Source organism: Notolabrus celidotus, chromosome 5, assembly GCF_009762535.1.
Source record: "Notolabrus celidotus isolate fNotCel1 chromosome 5, fNotCel1.pri, whole genome shotgun sequence".
Classification (NCBI taxonomy): Eukaryota; Metazoa; Chordata; class Actinopteri; order Labriformes; family Labridae; genus Notolabrus; species Notolabrus celidotus.
This window is the reverse complement of record NC_048276.1, coordinates 5381454-5402494: the sequence shown is the minus strand read 5'-3', so window position 1 is coordinate 5402494 and position 21041 is coordinate 5381454. Positions and strand designations below refer to the sequence as shown.

The 21041-nt window shown below is 41.3% G+C and overlaps 1 protein-coding gene across 2 annotated transcripts in view; it reads right to left on the bottom strand.

Moving 5' to 3' along the window:
• The window catches only part of LOC117813125 (transcription factor COE1-A-like), a 130415-nt gene that overhangs the window by 24898 nt on the left and 84476 nt on the right, over positions 1–21041 (bottom strand). For both annotated transcript variants that reach the window (XM_034684231.1, XM_034684232.1), the window contains 4 exons: positions 15268–15349; positions 14063–14204; positions 11592–11725; positions 8347–8473 (listed from right to left, as the gene is read on the bottom strand). In XM_034684231.1, the coding sequence (XP_034540122.1) occupies positions 8347–8473; positions 11592–11725; positions 14063–14204; positions 15268–15349 (485 nt within the window). The remainder of the gene's footprint in view (positions 1–8346; positions 8474–11591; positions 11726–14062; positions 14205–15267; positions 15350–21041) is intronic.

The following is a 21041-nucleotide window of genomic DNA, read 5'->3' as shown; positions in this document are numbered from 1 at the left end:
ATTTATGTGTGCGAATGTGTGTGTGCATGTGTGTGTGTGTTTTATGAGGGCTTTTGTCTAATTATCACATCACACCCAAGTCTCTGGTTTCTGTTATGTTCTGAAACACTCAATTTGTTAGCAAGAAAACTTCATAAATTATGAGCTGTAAAATACCAGATGTTGAATCCACACAAACAAACATTCCCCAAAACTTCATTTCCAAAAAAAACAACGGGGTGGACAAATCCTGATATCAGCATGTTGTGCTTAGAGGAGGTAAGAGGAGAAGAGAGCGTGTGTCAAACCATCCTAAAGAGGCGGGAAATAATCTAAAGTAAGATACGGTTGAGAAAAATAAACGAGGAGAAACAGCTGCCTAACAGTCGGTGGGATATCAACTGTCAGAATTAACTGCCAGTGTCAGATCCACACACTCTGTGCATCTCGAGGGACTGAAGACTTTTAACTGTACAGTTACAAATATAACACACACACACACACACTCTCACACACACACACACTTAAACACACAAAATGTTCATAACAGGATAGCTGTGAGTGGTTTTAAAGCTTCAGGCCTAAAATGTCTCCAACTGAGTCTTTATTTATAGAACAATATGTCGCTTAAATCATCAGATGTTATGAGAACATTCGTGTGTTTATGGGTTTTAGTCGGCCTCTCTGGATCTCTGTGTGTGTGTGTGTGTGTGTGTGTGTGTGTGTGTGTGTACTCTGACACCAAAAGGTCAGGTTTCTCCAACGATTTTCTGTGGTGGTTTCTTGCTGCAGAGGCACAGAAATAGAAGCAGCGCAGCAAAAGCAGCCGATTGATTACACATCAGTTGTAAGAGCCATCGGTGATATCAGGCAGAGAGCACGGACCAAACCAAAACACACATATACTCTTAGCTAAAGATGGCTTTCCCACTTCTGCACAGTTTATGATTGTAAGGAATTCATATGGACACATGGAGGCTGAGCAAACTTCAGTGTCCTTTCCCAAAACACAACCTTGATACATCTTTCCTTGAAGCGCATTCATGTAAGATCAGCTGTGTTTTCCAAAGTAGCTCAAAAGATGGATTGTATATCTGCTCCTGATTTTGAAGTCTACCTTCAACAAAGTTTCAAAACCCAACGTCTACGGAGCAGGACAGCCGGACAGCTAGAGTCATGTGACCGAGGTTTTCCCACTGTAATCACTGTATTAGCTCCGGGGGAGGAGAGCTGGTTCAAGAAGATGGAGGTTTATGGAGAGAAGATAGAAGCCGTGTCTCTCCTCTCTCATCATTGGCAACGTGAGATCTCTGGCTAATAAGATGGACGAGCTAACAGCACTAGCCAGGAGTCAGACGGAGATTCGGGAATGCAGCATGATGTGCTTTATAGAAATGTGGCTGCATGAGGATATTCCCAACCACAACGTCTCCATCGACGGCTTAGCTAACGTAGCTAGCTGGGATAGCTAACAGCTAACAATGGCAAAAACTCTAACCACTTATATACTTTATTTACTATCCTATTTTATTTTATTCAAATTTATATCTTATTTTATTTCTTCTTTCTATTAATATTTTGACTTTTTTTTCATACTGTGTATAAGAGCATTCTTTAATAACTGAATTTCCCCCCCTCAGAGTAAATAAAGTATTTCTGATTCTGATTAATGACACTGACATTTCTATTTTTGTCATTACCATGAGTTAAATGAGTCTGGCATCGTGTGTGGTTCAACCCCACATGAGCTGCATTTGCTAACTTGCTCAAGGAGGTAAGCTGTATACAAAAATCTGTGTCACATCTCAGCTCAGCTCAACATACGTGGATCGAATTTAGCGCCATCAGGAGGAGAGCGCACGGTGCAGCTCTGTGCAGCAGGGAGAGGAGATGCAGTCAGCTTATTTCCATCACAATAATAAGTCACATAACTGGAGTAGACTGCACAGAGCTGCAGAACTTTGTGGATGCGGATTTGGATTTCGTTTGAGTGTCATTAGTGCAATTAGCTTTGTGAATTAGAGCTTTGCAGAGAGCTGATAGCGAGCGCAAAGATGAGATGCACAATTCTTGGCATAAACAGTCCATTCTTGGTGAACTCCCTCCAAGGTTACTAAGACAAACCTCAGCCAGTTATAACTTGTGAAAGAGTGTGCACACATGTCAGTGCTATGTTCCCTAAGTGACTGATACAAACATGCAGAGTCTTTTAATCACTTGTGTTCTTCTTCTCTAGAAAATGTAACATTTCCTGACACGCTCTCACGACATTAGCTCGACAAAACTTAAAGCCTGAATCTGTTTCCTCGCCTCATTCTGCCGCTCTGATGCTCATGAAAGCATCTCTGCATGAACCCCTCCTGCTCTCCTTTACCCCTCCCTCCTCCCACCCTCTTCTGCTCCTTCATCCTCCCCCTCTTTCTTAACTACACCTTCTGCCACTTTCATCCATCCATTCCTCCATCACTCCTCCTCCAGCCTCGCTCTTCCTCTCAGACTCCAGAGCTGCCCGCGGATCAATACTCATAGAAGTTTCATGAGGACAGACCCTCCACTCCTGTTTCACAATAAAACGTGAAGAGAGGAGGCAGACGGAGGGAGAGAAAGAGGGGGAAGCGGCAGAGAGAGAGCGGAAAAAAAGGAGAGGTATTTTCGGCATTGAGGGCTGTTTGCGGAGGATTTGCGTTCATTTATTATGCAGAAGTTTTTTCTGTTTAGACGCCGTTTAAAGCGAAGACTCGAGACAGAGAGGTGGAGGAGAAGAAGAAAGGGTGAAAGTGGGTGAAAGGAGAGAGAGAAGAAGAGGAAGAAGGAGACGAGGAAGAGGAGGAGGTGTGGTGAAATCGATTCCCTGGCCAGCCAGCAGTTCAATACCACTGAATTATTGCTTCATTCTTCCCCTTATGAGATCTCTTTCTCCTGAACTCTTCTTCTCTGGGACTTTCTGCGTGTGTGTGAGTGTGTGTGTGGGGGAACATGTGTGTATCTGCATGTGTGTATTACAGTTTGCATGATCCACTTATGACTGGATCAATACTTTACAGCCTGGTTTTTATAAGTCCACCTTTCTTTCTCTCTCTTATTATGATTCTCTCTTTCTTTTCTGTGATTCTGAGTTTGTCAGAAAATATGAAATGACATGTTTAAGAGAGAAAAATGTAAAATTGTGACATTTCTCAGCATTTGCAGAAAGTTTCTTCTTCTGTGGTATGGATTTTCCCTCTGCAGCTGCACTGACAATAAATCAGCTCTATATATGAATGTGTGTGTTCGTGTGTGTGCATGTATTGATTCTCACTTTTACCATAGTGTGTGTATTTATGAGTGTGTGATGTTGACAATGTTTATTTCCCCCACAAGGCTGATAAAGCAATCCTACAGCTCTTTATGTGTGTGTGTGTGAAATGTGTGTATGTGTGTGTGTGTAGTAGACCATCTGTTAACCAGACTACCCACCATCTTCCCCTCATATCTCTCTGATTTACAATTACTTTAAACTCTCTCTCTTGTTTGAAAGTGTGTGTGTGTGGTATAGAACACGGCCCTCTGCATGTGTGCGTGTGCATATCTCCTCGTGCAAGTGTGTGTGTGTGTTTAATTGCTCGCTCCTCACACCCAGAGGCAACCGCACACTGCTAAAGCACTGCAAAAACCACATCAGCCAATCAGCTCTCACCGCCGCGACCTTTCACCCGTGGCTTCCAGAGAGAAGTCAACCTCCAGGCGGGGTTCGGCGACCGCAGCTACAGATCGTGTTTCCTGGGTCACATGTTGAAGCCATCAGCCAATCACAAGGTCACGAGAGGTCATCTCCGCCCAATAGGAGACGCAGTTAGACACCAGACGGACCAATTACCGGCCGACTCGCCTCGGGGTCGGAGCAAAAATGTTTGGACAGGAGAACAGTGAGGGAGGCTAAGAGGCCGGGAACCTTTTCAGAGCAAAGAAAGCAGCGACATGAGATTTTCAAACACCTCACGCCGCTGAGAGGAAGATCTTTAAGTGCTTTTATTAGTGCTGTTGTGCTGAAATCCAACCTTCTCTCATTTGATGTTTTGCACTTTGCACTGTGCAGCAAGAAAGCTCCTAAAGGGGGCGCTGAGTTTTCTGTCTAGTCAGCAAAATGACTTCTTACAGATTTGTATTTTTGGATTACTTTGCAAACATGTGACTTGATAGCTATGTCATAAAATCTCTCTAAACTTACCTTCATGTTTTACCTTTATTTATTTTCAAAATAAAAGCTTGATTCAGGATTTTTTTTTAGGAGGTTACGAAACAGACTAAAATGAACACTGATGCCTTTATATACATCAGCAACAACATTGATCCTTCCTTTATTCCCTTTATCTGCATATCATGCTTCTATCTCTTTTTATGTCTTCACCTTGTGTTATTTAATTTTAGCTTCTTATAGCTTTCATTGCACTGTTAATTGTCTTTCTTGTCATTACTGTAGTCATCAGTGTGAGTTAAGGGTTAAATTCTGAAATACTAAAATACTAAAACCTTCTTTTCTTTTCCTAAATGGTGTAAAAAAATATGTTTAATCCCAGGAATATGTACAGTTGTGCTCATAAGTTTACATACCCTGGCAGAATTTATGGTTTCTTGGGTAGTTTCTGTTGTCTTTATGATATAAAAAGAGTAAATGGTAAATGGACTTGTACTTATAGAGCGCTTTTCTAGTCTTTCTGACCACTCAAAGCGCTTTTACACTACTCGTCACATTCACCCATTCGTACACTGATGGTAGAGGCTGCTATGTAGTGAGGGACCAACAGTATTGGCTGATCTCATTCGTACACATTCACACACCTCTGAACAACAGAGGGAGCAATTTGGGGTTCAGTGTTTTGCTCAAGGACACTTCGGCATGTGATTGGCGGAGCTGGGATCGAACCGCCAACCTTCCGATTGATAGACGACCGACTCTACCCATTGAGCCACAGCCGCCCCTAACACAGTTGTTTGATAAAAATGTTGCTTCACTCAACCACTAACCATGAGTGAAAAAAAAGTTTTTCTCTTATCATTCGTATTCTCTGAAAAATGGCCGAAAAATCACAAATTCTGTCAGGGTATGTAAACCTATGAGCACAACTTTATGTTTTGATTAGAGGTTGAATTTCATAAAATATAATGTTTATTTTGGCCTCTTCTTGACTTTAATGTTTAGACTACTCTGTGCTCAGTTTGTGTTAAATGCTGTTCAGCAGCGTAGGAGCACTCTATGTCTGATTGAGTTGTTGTCACTGTTAAAGCTGGGGTTGGTAGTCTCGGAAAACCAGCATGAATTTGAATATAGCTTTTCCTCATGACTCCGTCTAACCCCTCCCCTCCTCCCTCGGAGCTCCTCCAAAACGACGCCCCCCCCGCTCACATGCACGAGCGCCGCTGATTCTCGACCATATGATCGTGACTGATTCAAAACTGGACCTCACCAAAACATTGTCATAGTGAAAGTTAAAAACACAAACAAACATGGCTGCTGTTAGCACTCACAACTGTCATTCTAGCATTATCCAGTTGTACCGGTGACACGATATCAGGAGAAAAGTTATAACACATATATAATACTGTAACAGCTCTACTGTTTGTTAAACGTGTTCAGTGTAGATGTTCTTAATTCCTACAGTGTTGACGGTCAGTGAAGGCATCAGGAGAGGTGTAGCGTGTGCGAGTGGTAGAGAGGAGAGACAAGAGGAGAAGTTCTTCATTCATTCAAACATTGATTGTTGTTTTGTTGGTTGTCGTGATCACGGCCGACAGTGACCGGTTATTAAAGATCAACGTGTTCACGAATCGGCTCGTCATCACTACAGCGTCCGGACGGACGCTACAATAAATATATATTTTCTGTAGGACTTACTGAACGTCATTAATTATTCTGCTTGTTGGTGAGAGCTTTTTAGACTCTGATCCGGACTACAGTCCTGAGCAATGCACCTCATCAGGTCAGAGGGGACAGGCCCGAGGACGAGCGAGAGGGGCAGTAAATAGAGTCAGGGGAAGTAGAGGCAGGAGACGGGGACTCGGAGGAGTGCACGCTGGGGAAATGTACGTGCAGGAGGCGGGCAGAACGGCTGGACGGGATTTGATTGGTTTAAAATTTGGGGAGCCAAAAACGGTGATTGGTTGGTGTTTTCCCAGGTTTACTCTGGCTGTAGATAGCATTTTTTTTTCACTCTTTTTTAGGAACACATCATGTATTGATTGCCATCAGGACATAAAGAGCATTTTAACCAGTATGACAAAAAGTGTATCTAAATCTGATTACCAACCCCAGCTTTAAATGTCTGAAGTGTACCACTATGCTTTTTAATCACTTGCCATTGCTGGACATGTGCAGTATTGTAACTGCTCCTCTTTTTCATCTTATGTTGTTGCTCCTATTTTGTTTTTGTAGTGTCTTGTAAGTCTCTATGGGCTGGACACCTTTTTGGTGAATGGCATGATGAATAATAAACTAAAACTAAACATTATTACTGTGAATCTCTTTCTCTTACTACTCTTCTTTCTCTCTCTTCCTCTATTTGTGTTGTTTTTATTTATTTTTCTCTTTGTTTTCCTCATTGTCTGTTGTAAAGCACAAAGTTGATTTGATTTGATTAATTTATTCTCCTTCTGACTTTATCCTTAAATGCTTTATCTATATTCAGGATTTTATTGATTGCTTTTATTTCACCTTATTGCCTCTACACCTCTTTAGAGCTTTATTCCTTTTCACTGCTCGTAGCTCCTTTTTATTCTTTCTTTCCTTCTATATTCTTAATCGTCTTACTTTCTTGGTCCCTCTGGATTCAGTACACATTATTTGTTTTTTGTGTCGCCTGTGATATAAGCTTAGATCGTTGTCTGGGTCTTTTGCTTTAGTTTTCTTGATGTCTGATTACATTTTTTGTTTGAGCTCTCTTGTTTGTTTTTTATGGGCCCTGTTGCTCGTCAAGCTTACTGTTTTCTACTCTCTCCACTGTCCTGTCTCTCAATAAAGTCACTAACCATAGACCTTTCTGGAGTCCCTGAGATCCCTTGTCTTGTAGGTTCCTCTGAGCTGCAGTAGACATCCTGCTGCTATGGACGTACTGGACTCCAGCGGCAACAGCCACTACTACTACTATCTGTCTGACCACTATCATCTCTCTCTCTCACTCTCTCTCCAACTCGGTCTCAGCAGATGTGTGTCTAACATGAGTCTGGTCCTGCTGGAGGTTTCTGCCTGTTAAAGGAAGTTTGTCCTTGCCACTGTAACTTGCTAAATGCTGCAAAGTGCTCTGCTCATGGTGGATTAAGATGAGATCAGACTGAGTCCTGTCTGTAAAATGGGACTGGATCTTATCCTGTCTTGATGTTGGGTCTTTATTAATAATAGAACATAGAATACGGTCTAGGCCTGCTCTGTTTGGAAAGAGTCTGAGGACAACATTTGTTGTGATTTGGCGCTATATAAATAAAGATTGACTGATTGAAAGGCAAAAAAAGGTCAAAAACTAATCCTCAGAAAAAAGAAAAACTTGGAGTTATTGAGAACAAACGTCTGTAGATGAAGCTTGAAATGCAGAGCTCATCACTTTCTATCAAACAAGAAATATTCAAGCTTTTATGAGAAACACTAAATCTGACATTTAATCCATAGAGAGTTTTTTCATCTTCATTGATCAGGTCTAAATCCTCATATTCATCTCGGGTTTATTGGGTCATTAAAGGTCTGTAACGCTCAGAATTTACACAGCAGCAGTTTCTCTCTCTTTATCTGAATGACGTCATCGTTATGGTGTGATGTGATGGAGCCATGTTGAGTGGATCAATACCAGACATCACATCACCTCCATCCGATTCCACATGTATGTGCAAAAAACCTTCACACACACATGTTCTCTCGTTTTACTTCAACAGCAGGAAAACCCTCATTCACTGTCAGCTATCCGGTCAGAAATCACTCAATCGTTTTCCAGCATGTTGTGTGTTTAGTGTGTGTGTGTGTGTGTTTAGTATGTGTGTGTGTGTTGGTAAACTGGGTGTTCTGGATGATTTCACTAATAGTTTCAGTATGGAGGCCTATAAAAAGCAGACTGTTTAATTGTAGCTGCTTTAACGAGCCTGTGATTATGGCAGCATTGTAACGAGTGCGGCTCGTTAATGTTGACTAATCTACAGTCATTAGTTCAACACTGTCTGGCCTGAGAGTGAACTGCAACACACACACACACACACACACACACACACACACACACACACACACAAACACACCAGACACCGGCTCTTACACATACAAACACATGTGAAAAAAATACTGACCTCAAGGAAACAGAAGTAAGGAGAGTGTTTTTTAATCAAGTGTGTGTGCCTGTGTGTGTGTCGGCCTACCTGTGTAGATGAATCTTCCTGGTGTGCCTTTGCAGAACTGTTTGGACTTGTAGGACAGGGTGACCTCCACGACCCCGGGGATGTGTCTGGGTGGCGTCTGCACTCGGATGGCGTGTGGCGTGATCAACTAGACGAGGAAGGAAGCACAAAACAATTTACTACACATCTCTTCAGAAGACAACTTCAGAAATCCAACAATCCCCGCGTCCCTGAAGTCCACGTCTGATGGGACTTTTACTTTAGGATGCTTTGACACAGAGAGTATCAAACCCAGGACCAAAACCACCATACCTCCTACACTTCTGTTGCTTGGTCATGTAATATAATGAACATAAATTAGTGGGGACTCCTGGAAAACTCTCAAAGACTCTTGGGGGTTTCTGAACCACAGTTTGACAACTGCTGGTTTACACAATGCTTTAAGACGTCTCTGTAGTAAACCATCAACGAACTGATGCTTCAACTCTCACCCTTGATCTGGTTTTGGTCATTACTGAATGCTCTGAGCTGTCCTGCAGGAGCTCCTCTGCAATATTTACTTGAGTTTTTGGATTGGAAGGTTTTAATGTGGTTTGGATTTTTGCAAAACTTATTTTCCAGTTTTACTCAGATGTTCCATGTTTGCATGCAAAATAAACAACAACTGCTCAATTACTGGAATGAACTTAAAATGCAATTTATATCTGTAGGTATTTATTGAAATCCTGGATATATTGTTACATTTAATGCTTTTATATTTGTTCTATTTCTGTTTTTTTTTTTATGATTTTGCAAGGTATATTTTTGGGGGCCTTTAATATTTTGACTTATTATTATTATTTTGTTTTATCATTATTTATTTCTTTGATAGGACAGCTGAAGAGAGACAGGAAATATGGGGATTAGAGAGCTGGCAAAGACATGCAGCTGAGAGTTGAAAATGCGACCACTGTGACAAAGACTCTGACCTCTGTACATGGGGTGCATGCTTAGACCGCTAGGCCAACGGCGCCTCAATATTGAGAAATTTAAACTGAAAACTGATCTATTCAGTTTCGTTTTTACGTAGGGTTTCATAATTTTATTATTTTAATGTTTTACATTGATTTTATTATCTGTATTTTTTTGTTTTTTTATTACTTGTTTCCTCAGTTTTTATTGATAATTTTAGTGCCTTTATTTTATCTTCAACTTTTATCCTTACCCTTTTTAATGTTTTTTTTTTCTATCTATATTCTTATTTTTATTTTGATGCTGTAACTTAATTTTAAATTACATATATTTTTTTGTTGCTGGTGTGCATGAGTCTCTACTTCAAGATCTATTTTGTTTTTTAATAAGTTGTATATTTTGCCATCATTTAATTTCTGCATCTTTCTTGTTTCCAATCACTGTAAAGAACTTTAAAATGCATTTGATTTGCATGAAAGGAACTCTAAAAATACAGCTTGATTAATTGATTGATTGACATTACTGGTCCAAAAAAAAACAAAACTGGTCCATGCATTTATCTTTAGCAGACTAGACTACTGTAACGGGGTCTTTACAGGACTCCCTAAGAAGTCCATCAGACGGCTGCAGCTCATACAGAATGCTGCTGCTCGAGTCCTAACAAGGACCGACAAAGTAGACCACATTACTCCAGTTCTTAGATCCCTACACTGACTTCCTGTCTGTCAGAGAATAGACTTTAAAATACTGCTGATGGTTTATAAAGCACTGAATGGTTTAGGCTGATCTGCTGCTACTTTATGAACCACCTCGACCTCTGAGGTCATCAGGTACTGGTCTGCTTTCAGTCCCAAGAGTCAGAAGGAAACATGGTGAAGCAGCGTTCAGTCATTATGCTCCACATATCTGGAACACACTCCCTGAAAGCTGTAGGTCTGCTCCAACTCTCACCTCTTTTAAATCACAGATTAAGACTTTTTTATTTACCACTGCCTTCCTATCTTAGCTCATTTTAACTCACTTTAAATTAAAATTTTAATGTAATTTTTAATATATTTGTCATTTTCCTTTTCTTTTCTGTTTTATCATATTTGTCATTTTAATTATGTTCTTTTATGCTTGTCTGAATGTCTCCAATGCTTTTAATGTGTTAATGTAAAGCACATTGAGTTGCCCTCGTGTATGAAATGCGCTATACAAATAAAGCTGACTTGCCTTGCCTTGCCTAACCTGTCTCTCTCTGGCTGTCCCATCAATAAAGGCAAATAGCCCAAAAAATAATCTTTAAAAAATATTAATTTTATAGGGCATGATGCTGCAGAAAAAAAGTAAAAACATTTTCCCTGCGTATAAAAAAAACTACCAGATAATAAAAATAAATCTCTATATTGAGCTGTACATGACTCTTTAGCATCACATTTTTATGGCTGGATTTTAAAAATAGCTTCCACTATTTGGCCCGGGTTTTGAGATGATTCTGCAGGAAGGAGAGACATCTGCAGACAAAGAAAACTTGGCAAACATGCAATCACTTTCCACCAAAAGATTTGTTTAAAAATTTGTTTATTCTCACTTCAGAATCAATAATCAGACTGAGAGCAAATGAAACATTCTGTTGGCCAAAATCCATCAAAAGGAAACGCCTGAGAGCTGAGTCAGTCTGAACTAAACTCAACTGAGACTCTGTACACATGTTAGTGTGTGTAAGTGTGGCTCTCAGCACTGTAAACAAACCCCTCAGCTCTTAACACACACACTCACACACACACACACTCTCATCCATGTATGCCAGGATGCACACACACTCATACAAACACAAACACACTTGGTGTTGTTGTTGGAAGGGAGCCACGGTCGCTCAACTCACACGGTGAGTGGAGTCAGAAGACAAATAAACATTCGGTAGAGGAGTCGCACAGGGGGATGATAGTGAGCTGTGTGTGTGTGTGTGTGTGTGTGTGTGTAAGAATGTGTGTGTGTGTGTGTGTGTATGTGTGTGTGTGAATGTATGTATGTGAGCATTAAAGTGATGGCTATCAGGAATGTGCTGATTTGATCAGCAGAGAGAGACAGACAGAGGGAGTGTAGGCGAGGAGGGAGAGAGGAGAGGGGCGGGGACTCATTAGAGACAAGACCAAAATGCACACACACACACACACACACACACACACACACACACACACACACACACACACACTCACACTCACACTCACACTCACACTCACACTCACAGCTACCAGGAGGACAAGTGTGTTTTCATATAGAATTACTTCCAACAGTCGGGGCACAGAAACAGACACAACATGCAGACTGACCTCGCTCCACACCAGCATGGTACCGAAGATCACCTGGAGACCGTCGAAGAAGTTGTCTCCGATGATGATGACCGTAGCGCCGCCTGTGGTCCAGCCCTCGCTGGGGCTGATGGCTTTGATGCAGGGAGCCGCTCCTGGATGAAGAGAGGAGGAGGTCAGTGAAGTCGAGGGTGCAAAGATGATTGGTTTTATTCAGAAAGGGAAATCTAGTTTGAAGCTTTTTCGTCCCTGTTGCATCTTCACACTAGGGCTGGGTGATAATTCGATAACAATAATTATCGTGCTGTAATTTTTCTCAATATAAATATGCGAAATGTTCAATACAAATTTGATTAAACCTGTAATTACACCCCCCAACCACTGGAAAGTGATGGGACACTACTGAGCCTTAAACACTAGTTGCCACCCAACATGAGACAGAAGAAGAAGACGGCTTTGAACAGCCAATCATGTTGCAAGGTGAGAGGTAGGCGGGGCTTAAAGACATTTGGAGTGGAACACAGTGGAAACGAGCGACAGCGACACTGAAGAACTAACTATTAACTTAACACACTTCATTAAATATACTTTCAGGATGTGGGTAAAGGAAGAGCACAGAGACAACTTCTGCTGTGCATTTAAGACATGTTTAATGTCCACCGCGACCGTAGGACAACTGAACACTGAATAACCATGATGCCTTCACTGCACTGTTTTCTTCCCTTGTCTTTATTTATTTACCTCTTTATTTCTCTACTTCCTTATTTCTTTATGTGTTTATTTTGGTGCCTTGGTCCACAATATAACCTCTTGAGTCCTCTGCCTCCCTCCTCATCTTTCCACCACAGATCAACAATGGATAGAAAAGGGTAAAAAACACCCTGAGCTGTCCCACCAGGCTCAAGAATCCTCTTGCCTTACTGTGGGAAACCATCACTCAGCCTGTGACCTTTAGTAATCTTAAAGGGGGGTGCACTACTCAAAACAATAATCTATAAACTGATACACAGTTTAGAATTTGATATATCTTTGTTTTAAATTTAAATCAAATCATGCAAAAAACACAAAAAACTCCTCTTGCACAAAAGTGCTTCCTGTTAGCACTGTCAGAAATGAGGGATTCAAGAAGCTTATCAAAGAACTAAAATCCCAGATACAAGCTAACAAACTGTCTGGTTTCTCAACTTTCACTCAGGACTAAAAATCTGCCTTCAAATTTAAATAAAATAATGATTTGATTTCAATCATGATAACATCTTTTTCAATAATCCCCCAGCTCTTCTTCACGCTCCACCCTTAGATTTTGGCGAGGGACTTTGCCAGCACACATTTCAAACACTAAGTTATTCAGAAGTGAGATTTCTACTTTAAGATGAAGCTGAGTTTTTATCCTCTTCACTATTTATAAACACTTATTTATTCCTTTTTTTGTGGACTTTTTAAACTGCTTGAATAAACACTGACATGCAGGGAAAAAGGCACATTATCTGAATAATTTAACAAAGTTTTCCAAAATTAAAACATCACTTCGGCTGTCTCTGTTTAAGTGGACCTTGAGACTCAGTCGAACCCTTTGAAAGCTTCAGTGTTTTCTCACAAACACAAATAAACAAAAAAACAAAGATATGTACGACACAGATGAGTCACTCTGGAAGGAAATTAATTAACTGTTTTTAAAAATGGTCTGATGATTGTGTGAAGATGAAGATGTTGTTGTTCTTATTCTTGTATTTATAATGACTGTGCTGTGACTCTATCGCTGTGACAGAACCTGCGCTCTTATTTTGATCCAAAAGCCGGACTGAGGCGAGATCAGGGGCGCTCATTTCTAAAGTGATGATATGAAACAGATGAAAACACACACACAGAGGGTTTAAGTGTCTTAATGCTGCAGACAGAATGGATACAGTCGGCTTTATGTCACTTCAGCATTGTGTGAGCGTCGTGTGTGTGTGAGCTTATATCCGATCCTGTGTCCCCAAAATAAAAGCTCATCTGTCAGAAAATGAAAGTGTGTGTGTGTGTGTGTGTGTGTGTGTGTGTGTGTGTGTGTGTGTGTGTGTGTGTGTGTGTGTGTGTGTGTGTGTGTGTGTATGTGTGTGTGTGTGTCTGATTATCAGCCTTCATCTGAATTACAACAACATCCCATAGTCTGGGTGTGTTTGTGAAGAAGAATCATAATGATATTAGATTCACACACACACACACAAACAGAGCAACACACCATGCATTGTGTGTGTGTGTGTGTGTGTGTGTGTGTGTGTGTGTGTGTGTGTGTGTGTGTGTGTGTGTGTGTGTGTGTGTGTGTAGTGGGTTGGATTAGCCAGATGGAGGGGCAGGAATCACCTGATAGGATTAAACCATCAACCATCTGGTGGCCATGCTGCTTGCACTCACACAGATTCACACACAGACAGAGACACCCACACACACACTAACACACAGACACACACACACACACACACACACACACACACACACTCTTGTGTTACCATGTTCTAGGTAGGACTGAGTTCCTTCCACGGGGTCGAGCCTGCGGGCCCGTCGGCCATGTTTGGAGTTGTTGTGGACGAACATGTTGTCAGAGACGGACAGGACGTGGCCCTCCACGCTCACCGTAGTTGATACGACCACCTGAGGGAAAGCATGGAGGGAGTTGGGTGAGGCGGGAGAAAGAACGAGAGGAAAAGAACATTGGAGGACGAGAAGCGGAGAGGGCGAGGAGAAAGAAAAAAAGAGAAGGAGGAATAAGGAGTTACAAAGTTGGGGGTCGAGGGATCAACGCGAGGAGGAGTTAAAAGCGTGAAAGTGTGAAAAGCTCTTTAAATGTAACCCGTTATCACTGCTATTACCATCACACTCCACACACACTTAGCCACTTTATATGTATGTGTGTGTGTGTGTGTGTGTGTGTGTGTGTGTGTGTGTGTGTGTGTGGTGTCTATCCTCCTCCGTTCAATAGTTCCTGATGGGTCCGGCCCTTAATTATCTCCCAGGGAAACAGAGCTGTCTCCTCTGGTTCCACTACAATAGAGCTGCACAATTAGAGGCGCAGATACTGTCACACACACGCTGTGTGACTCCCTCTGTGTCCAATATCTTACACACACACACATAGATACACTTAAAGCATGGACACAACAAATATTCATCTAAGAGGAAACCAGGAGAAACACACACACACACACACACACACACACACACGCGCGTACACGTGCCATGGTAATAAATCTATCAGTATCTCCTGGGCGTCCACTATCTCCACTCAGACTCAAGTGGTGTCTTCCTGATTGTGTTGTAGCAGCCAAGATAAGGAAATAATAAAGACTGCACGGCCTTAAATCTTACTCACAACCTCTCGCCTCTTTCTTCTTTTCACTTTACTTTCTTTCTCTCTTTGTTTCTTGCAGTTTCTTTCCTCTCTCTCGTTCTAACGCCGCCCTCCTCGCCTCCCTGCATTGTGTGTATATTTATGTTCTGACTCGTCGGGGTCAGGATCTCATGTTTCCTGTAAAGGCGCTGATAGCTTATTTACTCACACAGGAACACACACACGCACATTCCCGTGCTTCCTTGTTACAATAGCCATACAGCTCTGTGTGCTTTATGTGTTGTGTGCAGAGGAAACAAGAGAAAGAGAGAGAGAGGACATGCAGACACATGAGGGAGATGAAATATACAGTGTGCTGGTTTTTACCTGGAACCTCCTCATGTCTCGGGGGTTGCCTGCGTTTTTTAAGCAGTTCTGGTTGCACTTGAGGAAAAACTTGAGGAAGAATCTGCGGAGACACACACACAGGACAGGCAACATTTGAGGTTAAACAGTCAGACATCAGAGCAGAGTGGAGACTAACCCGCAGCTCTCCTTCAATGAATTCAAGCTCAGTCTCCAACGTACAGAAGCCCAAACACACTCAGAGAGAGATTAATATTTCATACTGCTGGAAAGTGAATTTCCTCATGGAATTTCCTCGTGGATATGTGGAATTTCTTTTTTTTAAGCTCTTAAATCCACACCAACTGAGGGTTCCTTTGAAAGCCACATTAAGGCGCTGGATGAACATACAAGAAGGTGAAAAAAGAGACGCACACTCAAAAGAGACACACACTCTGGAAAAACTGGTAAAATATGTGAGAGCGAAAGTGTGAAAGTTTGAGATCTTCAGTTTGACCTTCAGTGAGAAACTCTTGAGAATTCAAACCCCAACCTATTCCTAAATACTCACTCTCCTGCCTTCTTTTATTCATCCAACCTGACCTTCATCTTTAATCATCACTGAAGTAAGTAGTGTGTGAGAATGTGCTAAAATAAATGCACTCATATTTTGGTGAATGGTGAACTGAACAGCACAGTTTTCAGACCAGAGACGGTATAGTAAATGGACGTAGTATCCCTGAGGTCACCCATCTGTTTTGAACCCTATGGTCGGTGGGAGCCATATTGGAAATGCTGAACACAACCTAACTTTGTCTGAGCTAGTGTGAGGTAAAGAGGCGGACCTGTAGCCTTTTCGTTAACAGCTGCAGGGTGCCTGCCTGTCAACCAAGTCAGTTATGCCCTTATTTGTGCAAAACTTGTACACTTAATATCTTCAAAAATACTGAGTGTTAAAAAAAATCCCTCCGTACCGTGTGTGCCAAGAGAAAGGTTAGCTCAGACCTAAACAGTTTTTTGAACCAGGCTGTAAACATGTTTATTTCTGCTGTAAAGATAGTCTTCTTTGAATTGGTGTGTTTATGGTTTCTGATGTTTCTGCAGCCAGCCTCTAGTGGACGCTTCATGAACTGCAGTTTTTAGCACTTCTGCATGGGCTTCATATTTTAAGATTGGAGGTTGCTGCTTGTTTGCAGCTCAGGAACATGAATGTGAACCTGAACGTGAATGTCATTCTCTCTGGAGGTATTGAACGACCGCTCACACTCCTGCAGCATCTAAGAAGTATCGAAAGTTACCGAGTGCTGTGTTTACTGTAGCCGAAATCAGGTTTACAGCATCTGTGGTGCATTCAGCATGGCTTATGCGTCTAGTAATCCAGATGTAGTTAGAGGTACCTATGAAGCAGCTGTTGTGAACATTTGAAGGAGTTTCATGATTGAATCAGGACAGACCCCAATGGGCTGGGCTGGTTTTAGAGAGATGTAGCTTTTAGTGTTGATTTGTTCAGTGTTTGTTTACCCTCAGCTCTTTAAATTTATGGGATGCTCCTTGTCTATCGGGGCGTTAAAGTCAGATCATTTAGCCACATATTCAGCTGACAGATTGGAGAGTTAAATGTGTGTTTCTAAGTTGTCATAGCTGCAGATTGTCTTGTCTTTTACACTTAATACCTGTCTATAATTCTACAGTGGAATACAGTAATTCATGTAGTTTAGTAAATGTCAGTGATTAAGGGATTCAGACTGAAGTAAAGGAGGCTCTACTGGAAAAGAATATTGATGCAGATAAAATATTAAGGACGTGCACAACACTGCAAGAAGGCAACACATTAAGGGGATATTTCAGTGTTTTTGAGGGGGGGTTGTATAAGTTTTATGTCCACTCACAGGCGGAAGAGCACGTCTGTGTTGTGTCCACAAATAGCGCCTTAATAAACAGGCTTTCTGGCGGCAAAGTGAAGTGCTAAAAAAATCCCTGGTGCAGCGTACACCTAATCCGAGATGAGTGCTCGGGTCAGAGTCCTTCAACTTTGGCTAAATTATGTGGCAGAAATCTGAAGCCTAGCGACATAAAACTCATACAACCCCACTTCAAAAACACTGAACTATCCCTTTAAGGCCTGCTGCAACCAGATCTATGAATAATCAAGGACTAATCAGGATCCAGAAGACTCTCAACACGTGCTGAGACACATTCTTAAATCCTCATTGTCGCGTTGTTTTCTGAACGCTAACACTGATGTGAAATAACAAAAGAAGGGGAACCGTTCTGACATTGGGCGTTTGAAACGGGACCATATGTCATGAATCTATATTACAGAATAAATCAAACACACAGATGGCCGTCAACAGCTAACAAACACATCCAGGTTGTGTTTTGGTGTGAGCCAGCTGGCCGGCCTGGCAGAAGCAACAAAGCACACTCACACAATGACACACACACACAGAGACGCACACACACACACACACACACACACACACACACACACACACACACACACACACACACACACACACACACACACACACACACACACGCTTTACTCTTTGTATGTATGTTTGTTGCATCTGTGTGTGTTAGAGCTCAATAGAAGCAACACTGCTTCATGTGTAGGGCCGTATTCTCTCTACATGAGCTCACACTGATATCTCTGATGCTCTTAAATTCAGCAGAGTAGCGCACAGAAAAGTTAAGTTCTACAAACATTTCCTCGCTCTCGTTTTGTGTTTTTATCCTAATTTAGAAACTCGACTGGATACTTCAATATGTGAAACTTTCATAAGTCTGCATCGCCCTCGTTCCCCTGCGGCGGAGCACGGTGCTCCTCCGCTCGAGAGATGACAGCCCCTGTACCAGACCCCCAGAACAAAGCAGAGGTGTGCGCCTGTGTTTAAAGTGTGTGTGTGTGTGTGTGTGTGCAAACATGTACTCTGCATGTGTGAGTGTGTGTGCGAGTGTGACGGTGCAGCGCAGCGCGGTGGCAGGTCTGAGTGTAAAACTGTGCGTTAACGAGCTCAGGCTTCGTTAGAACACCGGCGCTGGGATTCTGCATGCCTAATTATCCTGACCCTTCACCCCTGGGTGACAGCCTATCACAGTGGAGGACAGCCACGGTGACCCCAGCTGACCTCCCACTGTCTAGTCCTTCTCACAACACTAGCATAGCGTTAACACGAGCACCTCAGCTGACCTGCCGTTGTACGAGCTCTGTGTGAGACTCTCCGGCTCATCTGCCTGAAATATTAAAATATTAACACGAGTGAAGAAGAGTGGAGGGTTTTAGGAATACAAACAAAACTCTGGCATGTTATCTTCTATTACAGAGTGACACATCTCACTGTTAAGAGAGAGCAGGATGGGTTATTATCATACATGACAGGGCGAGATCAGTAAAGAGATGAGATGTACGCTTCTGCCCACAGGGGGCGCCAAAATCGCCACTAACTAAAAGTTTCGTACAGCAGCTTTAACGTGTGCACATGAGTCAAATCTTGGAGTAAAACTTTGAAAAATAAAACTTTAAAACAGCACAAAACAAATGCGCTTCCCAACATACTGAACTTCATAAACTAAAACTAGTTCTGAAATAAAAGGTCTTTAAATCTGCAGAATTAACGTTAATGTAAAATCTGCTGTTTGCTGAGTCATGGTTTGCAGCTGACTCATTTTTTTGTGCCCACATCAAATATCTCTTAAATCATTATCTCAGCATGTATGGAAACAAATCTATTCCAGTGTGTGTTGAATTTAAACAAAGGTACTATTCTTTCTTCTAAACAAGGTTCTGATTTGGTGACCACCTGAGATACCGTCACACAAAGATGAGCTTCTTAAATTTCAGTTGAGAGCGTCATAGCTACACCTAACGATGCAATGAAAGACTGAAGGAGAGCACGCCAGAATGCATGAAAGAAAAATTGCACTAAATACCGATTTCCAGACTGTAGTGGTATGATTCTTTTTTTTTTGTTGCATTGTTTAAAGTCTGCAAAAAACAGCATCAGCCCTCTGTTATATTAGCCTGTTGTTATTTATTGCAAATGAACAGTAGGGATGAGAATCTCAAGATAAACATACACAAACCTATCACTCCCTCTCATTTATCTTTTTTAAAATTTGTATGTAGATATTCTGTTCTACATTGATACCTTGTCTTTGTGTTGATTGTTTTCTTTGGAGGGCCACTCGACAAGCCTGTTAGAGCTTTATTGGCTCCTCCTGCACATAACATGGTAGTGGTTAGTTTTATGATTGAATTTACCTGTTATATCTTTGCTCGTGTTATTGAACAGCAATGTTTTTTTTGTTATTTTATATGTGCAATAAATAAATAAATAAATAAAACTATTGTAGTGGCTACTTGACCTTGTCAACTTTATAAAAACCAAAACTCAAACTGAAACTGACCCTGGGGCACGGGGAGAGTGGATCGTACACGGGATCCAAAGATTGTTCATGTTCAGCCAAGAGTTGCAGTTTCTTTGGTATTTTATCAAAACAACAAAAAGAGCTTCGTTCAAACTATAGGTAGCGTTTTCTCTCTCACATCTCCCGGTAAAAAAAACCATTCACCTTCATCCGTGTCTGCCGCTCCTACATTACCCTCCCATCTATATACACGCCACCCTCTGCAAAACTACCAACCTATAAAAGTGAGTAGACAGGTTACTTAATAACACCTAAGGCATCAAACTTAATCCCATATTTACCTTAAATGAAGCAACAATAAATGAATTAATTAAAGTAAAATAATCAAATATATGAAACGATGTAAATACCTCCAACACCTATGAACAGTAGAAACAGAGAGAAACATATTTTGGGTCCATTCATTATTTTTTCTGGAGCTCAGTCCTATAAAATAAGGTAAAAAGTTTTGTTTTGCATTTTTAATCTGTTGAATTCAAACGCACATTAAAGCTGCTGTGAGGAACTTTTGATTTATATCAATTTAGGCGCTCCATTGTGGACACAGTGATACCTCTTATTTCTTATTCTGTACATGCAAAAGTAGTGTTTTCAACAAAAACCTCACCATGCTGTCTTTTAACAGCCAGATGTATCACTGGATGAGATTATTTACCATGAAAACAGTCGAAAAAGGATGTTTCTAAAGCAAAATGTCAATCATGTTGTCCGACAACTACCCCCTCTGAGTGGTTTAAGGCATTAAAAATGACAACAGAGAAGGTATCAGTGTTGTTGTTTATGGTTTTGTTTGCTTTTGAAGGTCATAAAGAGGCATCAGTGTTGGTTTCAGTCTGTTTCTCAGCTGGTGAAAAACTCCTCATAGTGCCTTTAATTGACAACATTTAATGTCACCTGATGGCAGAAATAGCTCTCAAACTACCTTCAGAACATCTGCACTGATAGTTAAACTATTGTTGTAATGTGGATTGTCCCAGGTATATTAATAAATACATTTACTGACTAAATAACTAAAATAAGTCACAAACAATCAGGGTACAGCTCAGCAAAACATCAGCAATGATAATCAACATCAAAAGTGTGTCACACAGACTCAAACATAAATGTATTTTTGAACTGAGGCTTCCTGTTTCCAGTTCAGGTTCTGTCTTAACTAAATACGACAGAAAGGAATGAAAAGAAATGGAGTGTTAATAATTGATGGTCACTTTCAAAAACTAACTCAACCCAAAAAGAGGCTCTGCAGCTGAAATGTCGTCTGCAAACCGCCATGGTCCAGGATGTTTAAGTCCCTCTGAATGTAAAGGCAGGCGGTGTGTAATCGTCTTAGTGATCTTCACAGTGATCTCATATCATCATCCTTATTTTTCACATTTCCAGCTCCC